At 36.7% G+C, this 6,324-nt stretch overlaps 1 protein-coding gene across 1 annotated transcript; it reads right to left on the bottom strand.

Moving 5' to 3' along the window:
* Window positions 1-292: 292 nt before the first annotated feature.
* On the bottom strand, window positions 293-5,774 carry LOC307000554 (galectin-9-like; the record flags this gene model as incomplete). Its single annotated transcript, XM_079616196.1, has 8 exons — window positions 293-1,658; window positions 1,845-2,001; window positions 2,141-2,229; window positions 3,610-3,639; window positions 4,395-4,514; window positions 4,673-4,880; window positions 5,345-5,433; window positions 5,739-5,774. 8 exons carry the CDS (start codon window positions 5,772-5,774, stop codon window positions 1,512-1,514), a joined length of 876 nt encoding a protein of 291 aa, XP_079472322.1. The 3' UTR covers window positions 293-1,511.
* Window positions 5,775-6,324: the final 550 nt, after the last annotated feature.

Below are 6,324 nucleotides of genomic sequence, written 5' to 3'. Positions count from 1 at the left end.
CGACTTCATACAAATTTTATGAATGGAACGAATTAGTAAGATTTTTGATAAATCTTACATATTTTATGAGTTGCCCAATTCGTATGTATTCGTATGAATGACCTACCCCTGACCCCGCCCCTAAACACCCCTCTCCTGTGTTTAGACAAATCGTACGAGTTCGTACGAATTAGCCACCTTTTAATCACTCGTACGAATTCGTACGAATTGGCCGTGAGATAGTTGGGAAAATCAGACATTTGCCAAAGTATTGTTACATTTGTAAATGAAATCACCAATGCACATGAATACTTTTTTTTTACTAATAACTATGTTTGTTTATTTTGAAATGAATATTATAACACATCTCTAATTATAACACATCTCTGCTATACATTTTGAGGTGCTTTAGGGTTGATCAAGCAGTTATGTAGAGGTCAAGCTACTCCATGGTTGTTTAGAAAGTACAGTAGCCATTTGCTATGCTTTTATTTCCAAACAAAACTTCCAAAGAAATCTTCCAAAGAAAGTATGTCACAGACAGACATGCTCATCAGGTTGGGGCAGAAATATATATTATGCAAGTTTTAGTCATGTGAAAACAGTCGATTGGCAGGAAATGCATGCTTCAGATTCTCAATGCGCTCATGAAAGACTAATAAATACAAACTGCATTCACAAGTTTAGGAGCCAGATGATTCAAACTGATCCCTTAAACCTTCTAGAAAAGCAATGGGTTCAGATAACAGCAAAGCAGGATGTAAGAATTGCAAGAAGAACAATTGTAAATGCAGAAGCTGTGATCATGATAGTGGCAAACGCGTCAACGTTTATAAATCTTCTACAGACTTGGGTGGTTTTGGAAATTGCTCTGTAGGCCACTTTTCAATTAATACAGATATTCATCATGGGGAAAATCCAACTCAATCTCACGGCAATTTGTACGAGAACTACAACTGACTTCCAGCCGTTACACATTATTACACTAATTATTATGTTTCATTGAAAATGTTTGGCTTGAAGTTACCATTATAGAGATCGGTGTTTGCTTTAGTTGGGTTCTGGACTCTTGACTTTTGCGCAAGGGACTCTTGTGCACATACTCATGATTTGTGAATTCAGTTGTTTGCATTGATCATGGTTCTTAAACTCACCATAAAGCCTCTTCAATCACTATTCTCATTCAGAGTTTAATCATTTATCAAGTGTTACATTACCACCTCTGTGAAACTAAAAAAAATAGTTACAATGATTTTTTTTACCATATCATAATCAAAGAAACAGATAAATGTAGGGAATAGTGAATGAGGGTATAGGGTGTGATTGGGAAAACAGTCTCTGAGTGTCGACTTAGCTGAGTGTCGCGCTGTTAATTTACATTGTTAATTTACAAAGACAACAGAACAGGTGTAAATGCAACTGGAGAAAGATAACCCCAAAAGTGGAGCAAAATAAGCAAGCAAAACATTGTTGCATATGAGCACAGTTGATTTATATAGATGGATGCAGGTTTTGTATGTCTCTGGATCTTGTCAGGGATGCACAAAGGTCAACTGCACATCTCCACTAACTTCCAAAACGTCAATCTCCTCCTTAGCATTTTTGCGACGGCTGTAAGTGTGAACTTGTTTATCATTGACAAACACCTCGTATTTATCAGAACAGCAACTAATGGTGACCTGAAATGCACATTCAAGGAAAATATGTGAAATCATAATATCACAAACAGATAAGATAGCCCTTATATGTGAAAACATTTTGCATGCATGAATATTGATACAATTTTGTGATGTAAAATATTGTAACCACTATTTTATACATTTGAACAGAAATGCTTTATACAAGAATCATAAAGTCATATTCACCAGAAAAGGTTGCCCTCTCTCAAACGGCATCAGTCCAGATCGTTCCTCCTCGCCCCACTTCCCATCCTCGTAACGGTTGCGCACAACCACGTTCTCATCAAAATCAGGACTGTAGTCAAACGCAACTCCAGTTTTGTGCCGTAGACTGAACCCTACTCTGTTGGAGAAAGAACATTTGTAAAGACTTGTAAAGTAGATGCGTCATTACAATAGTATTAGACAACATTTAAAAGCATTTTAAAGCAGAAAAATTAATGATATTATATCTGTGTCCGAGAGACATGACATTGTCAAACCTTTTTGCTTGGAGGTTGATGACTCCGTGGATGACAAAGCATTTGCCAGGCATTACTCCACCATATATGATGCTTTTGTATGGGACATTCTGTTTGTGGGTCAAATATAATTATTATTTATATTGCAATGTGATAATCCTTTTTCAAAGTTTAAAATATTCATTTCTCTTTTCGGACTATAAATGTAAGACTAAAACGTTCTCTCCTTTATTCTAACTATCGCATTTTCTGTGATCATTTGACAATTTTCTCCTCCAAAAGCTGAAATGTCTGTGACTGTCCAAAACATTTGAATAGAAGGCATGTGACTGGTTTTCTGTTGCCATAACATTGTAATACTGCATCGTTTCACACTGCTCACGCTGAAACTGTTCAAACTGTGTGCTTTAGAGATGTCAGAAGACTTCAGCTGACAAGTCAAGGACATCTGGCTGCAGGTAAATGGAGAAACTGTACACATTGTTCACCTACATATACTAGCAGCAACATTGTAAAAATACAAAGATGATCAGCCTTTTCCTTTAAATCTTGTGAAAAGGGGCATAATAGGTCCCCTTTTAATGTAAATTTTTGGTGTACCCTGAGTCTGAAGTTTCAGCTCAAAATTTGCCCCTATTTGGGTGTGAGCAAAAACACCTTTGTTGTGTGTGTCCCTTTAGATGTAAATGAGCTGCTGCTCCCCACCCCCTTTCAAGAAGAGGGCGGAGCCTTTACAGCTTGTGCTTTGGATACTCCAGCAATACAAAAACTGGAGAATGTCATGCAGCCAAACTGTCAGATATTGTCAATAGCAGTGTTCAGCCTTACATGTTCAAACTGGAGTTGGACAATGATGAATTTCTGAATGGTTATTGGATATATTTTTTTAGTTGTATAGTTAAGTTGATACAACTCATCGACTAACATGCTAATGCTAGAAAACTTTAGATTACACTTTACACAAATATATTACACTTTAACAACTTTCTTTGGCATATTTCCTTTATAAATTAAACAACCACGGTGTCCTCAGTGGATTGGATGACGGATGAGTCTAAGGAGACTTGTATGACAGATTGTCAGCAGTCATGGGCGGGGCTTCCCCCTAATCTTACATTAGAAATTAAACAACCTTTGGCTTGCTCAGTTGGGGATATTTAATTTAATTAATCAATGAATAATACAATTGATTAGCATTACCAAACATGGACGTTTTATTATTATTTTAATGTAATACTGTGAAGCTGCTTTGATACAATCTGTATTGTGAAAAGCGCTATACAAATATTCTTGACTTGACTTGACTTAAATGTGGAACCGCTTGTTTGGAGAGACTGTTTATGATTTATGGGGATTATAAAAAAAAAAAAAGATTGGGTGGATTTTACCTTTATTGGCCGGTTGTTAACACACACGGTGTACATATCGGTGTTCAAACACTGTATCAAAGTGAATTTTGCACAATAGGTTACAACTTTAAAATAACTCACCAAAGATCCTGGAAATGCAGGAAGGCTGGGCTGTAAATGAAAATAAATGTGGAAATTTAGGACGGGAAAACATTTGAGCTGCAAAAACTACAAATGAGCTGATAATTATCTTACATGTACAGCAGTAATAAAACAGGAAAACAAGAGCATAGGTAAGCTCAATAGGACATATCACTATAGGCAGGACACAACAGTAAGATTAGTCAGTAACGGTAAGAGTCACATGAACTATGATGGTATTCAAAATGTTGGCTTTAAAAAAAAATGGCGCTGAAGGCAAATAATATCATTCCCTTATTTCACAAGTTTCACAATATCATTCCCTTATTTCACAAGTTTCACAATATCATTCCCTTATTTCACAAGTTTCACAAATTCTTATTTTCTATACAGTACCTCTCCCCAAACATGTTATATGACTGCGGATTATTTCTGCTCCTGGTTTATGAGATTATGTCACTGTAATCTTCCCCTTACCAGTCATAAAAACATAAAACTTTCCCCTAGTCAGAGCCGATTATAGGTGACAATCATCAATTTCAAACGCTTCAGATACTTTTATCATATTTAACTTCAATTAACTTCATTGTGATAAACACATTTACACACGGATAAATTAGATCAAAATTAACATGAAATATACTGTATTGTGCTGTTAATTCAACATTTCCCACACAAGATTGATACAGGTGTAGCCAAACCTATAGCCAAATAAGAAACAGATGCAGATAATGGTATGATATATGGTGGTGAAATGGTAAAGTAAAAATTGTTTTATTTCTCACCGCAATATAGTGTAAGGCAACTAATTTCAGTTCCACCTTTCCAACCACACAGATGCGATCCACATCGGAGAACGGCATACGGTGCTTGTACTCCGAGAAGAGTTTCCCATTTGCACTTATCTAGAAAAAGCCAAAGACAATTTGTTCTTCAGCTACAATAAAAAAGGCCTGTAGTGTGGTTGATGGAAAGATCCTTTCCGTGCCTTGTCATTAAATGTCTAAAAAAAAGCCTAAAACTATTTACAGACAGAAAGCATGACTAAAGCGGAGTGAAAAACCTTGTAAGACTCCTGGGTGACGAGGATCTGCAGAGAAAACATCTGGCCTTTTGGGAAGGGAGTTTCCACCTTGGATTCCTCCCAACCCCACTTCCCGTTCTGGCAGGTGTTGTGCACCACATACCCAGAGATGGGCAAGAGCCATGAATAGCGTGGGTTAAAATGCAGAACAACATCATCAGACCTATTTTGGAGGTTCACGTTGAATCTGGAGAAGCAAGAGATGAGGAGAATAACAACTGTAACATGTAACAAGATATAAAGGGAATAGTTCACCAAATACAATTAAATCTCTGCCACCATTTTCCCAGATGAAGATGTCACGGGTCCTGGTTGCAGCAGAGAAGAAACAGGATCTAGCCTATATGCAGCAGTCTTTATTAATAAAACTCAAACTAACATAAATATTCAGAATTCGATAACACAGAACAACCAAGCTTATAGTGACGACAACTAGACATGACTAAACTCAGGCTTAACTACACAAGAGGAAGTAATGAGACTAATTAACAAGACACAGCTGAACTCAACAAACACAACCAGTAACCAAGGAGACAAACAGGGAGAGGAACCAATTAATAGAATAGAAGATTAACAAGGACATTAAATCATGAGCAGATTACCTCAAAACATGACAGAAGAACACACACATCCTTTTACAGAGAGACTCACCTGTCTGCTTCTTTCAAAACCTGTCCACACACAGTAATAATCATTCCCTCCTGCAATCTTCCCTGGATCAGACTGCTGAACGGGACACTCTGTGTGAAAGGTTTTCATATCAGACATCCCATGAAATAAGTGCTTGTGCATCTTCATTTTTGGTTGCAATTATTTTATTCTGCCATCATTAATGTACATGTTAACAATCTCAGAGTGTTTATTCCGTGGAATGGAACGTATAAAAAGAAGAGGGCTATAATTAAAGCAGTTCCCAGAATGAACGAGAAGTGTTGGCCTTTTTTTTATTTATAAAATGTATAATAATAATGTCCTGAATAACACTGCAGCATATTTTCAATCGACTTGATGTGAATCATACATTTTAAAATAATTGGTCACTTACCGGGTTGATAGATGGCAGTTGCAGATGCTGAGTCATTTTTGGCAGATTTTGCTCTCCTCCAAAAAAAAAACACACAAAAGGTTTAAGGGAAGATATTTATCTGTAATCTTGTATTCAAGGCTGACCACCAGTTACATGTCCAGTTGCAGCTCTGGATGACTGATGCTCTGCGTACAGGTTTCAGTTTATTTATCTGAGTTAATGTTTAACCTCTGTGTTTTAATTACATGGCACAAGTACTGTACATTTCTGTTCATCCACATATATACATAAGAATCACTGGTCCACTGACAGAATCTAGTCGAGCGGGTGAAGAACCCCTGCCTATAACCTATATCATGTGCTTCAGGATCATTTCTCTTTAAATGATTCAGTTTTGCTGATTTTCCTCACGCAGAAATACAGATTGACTTCAGTGATAATGAACTGTGTCCTATAGCCTTGTTACATACAATATGCTAGCATTTCAAAGTCCAGATAAGATGTATAATGATCAATAAGTCAAGCTTTAAGGTTCAGGCCAGATAGTTTTATCTTTTTGCAAAACTATAAACAGCCTCGCTTTATGACCAATTTATACAGATGA

The sequence above is a fragment of the Phoxinus phoxinus genome (assembly GCF_949152265.1).
Source record: "Phoxinus phoxinus genome assembly, chromosome: 6".
Taxonomy (NCBI): Eukaryota; Metazoa; Chordata; class Actinopteri; order Cypriniformes; family Leuciscidae; genus Phoxinus; species Phoxinus phoxinus.
The sequence above is the reverse complement of the archived record's forward strand: the minus strand, read 5'-3'. Positions and strand labels throughout refer to the sequence as shown.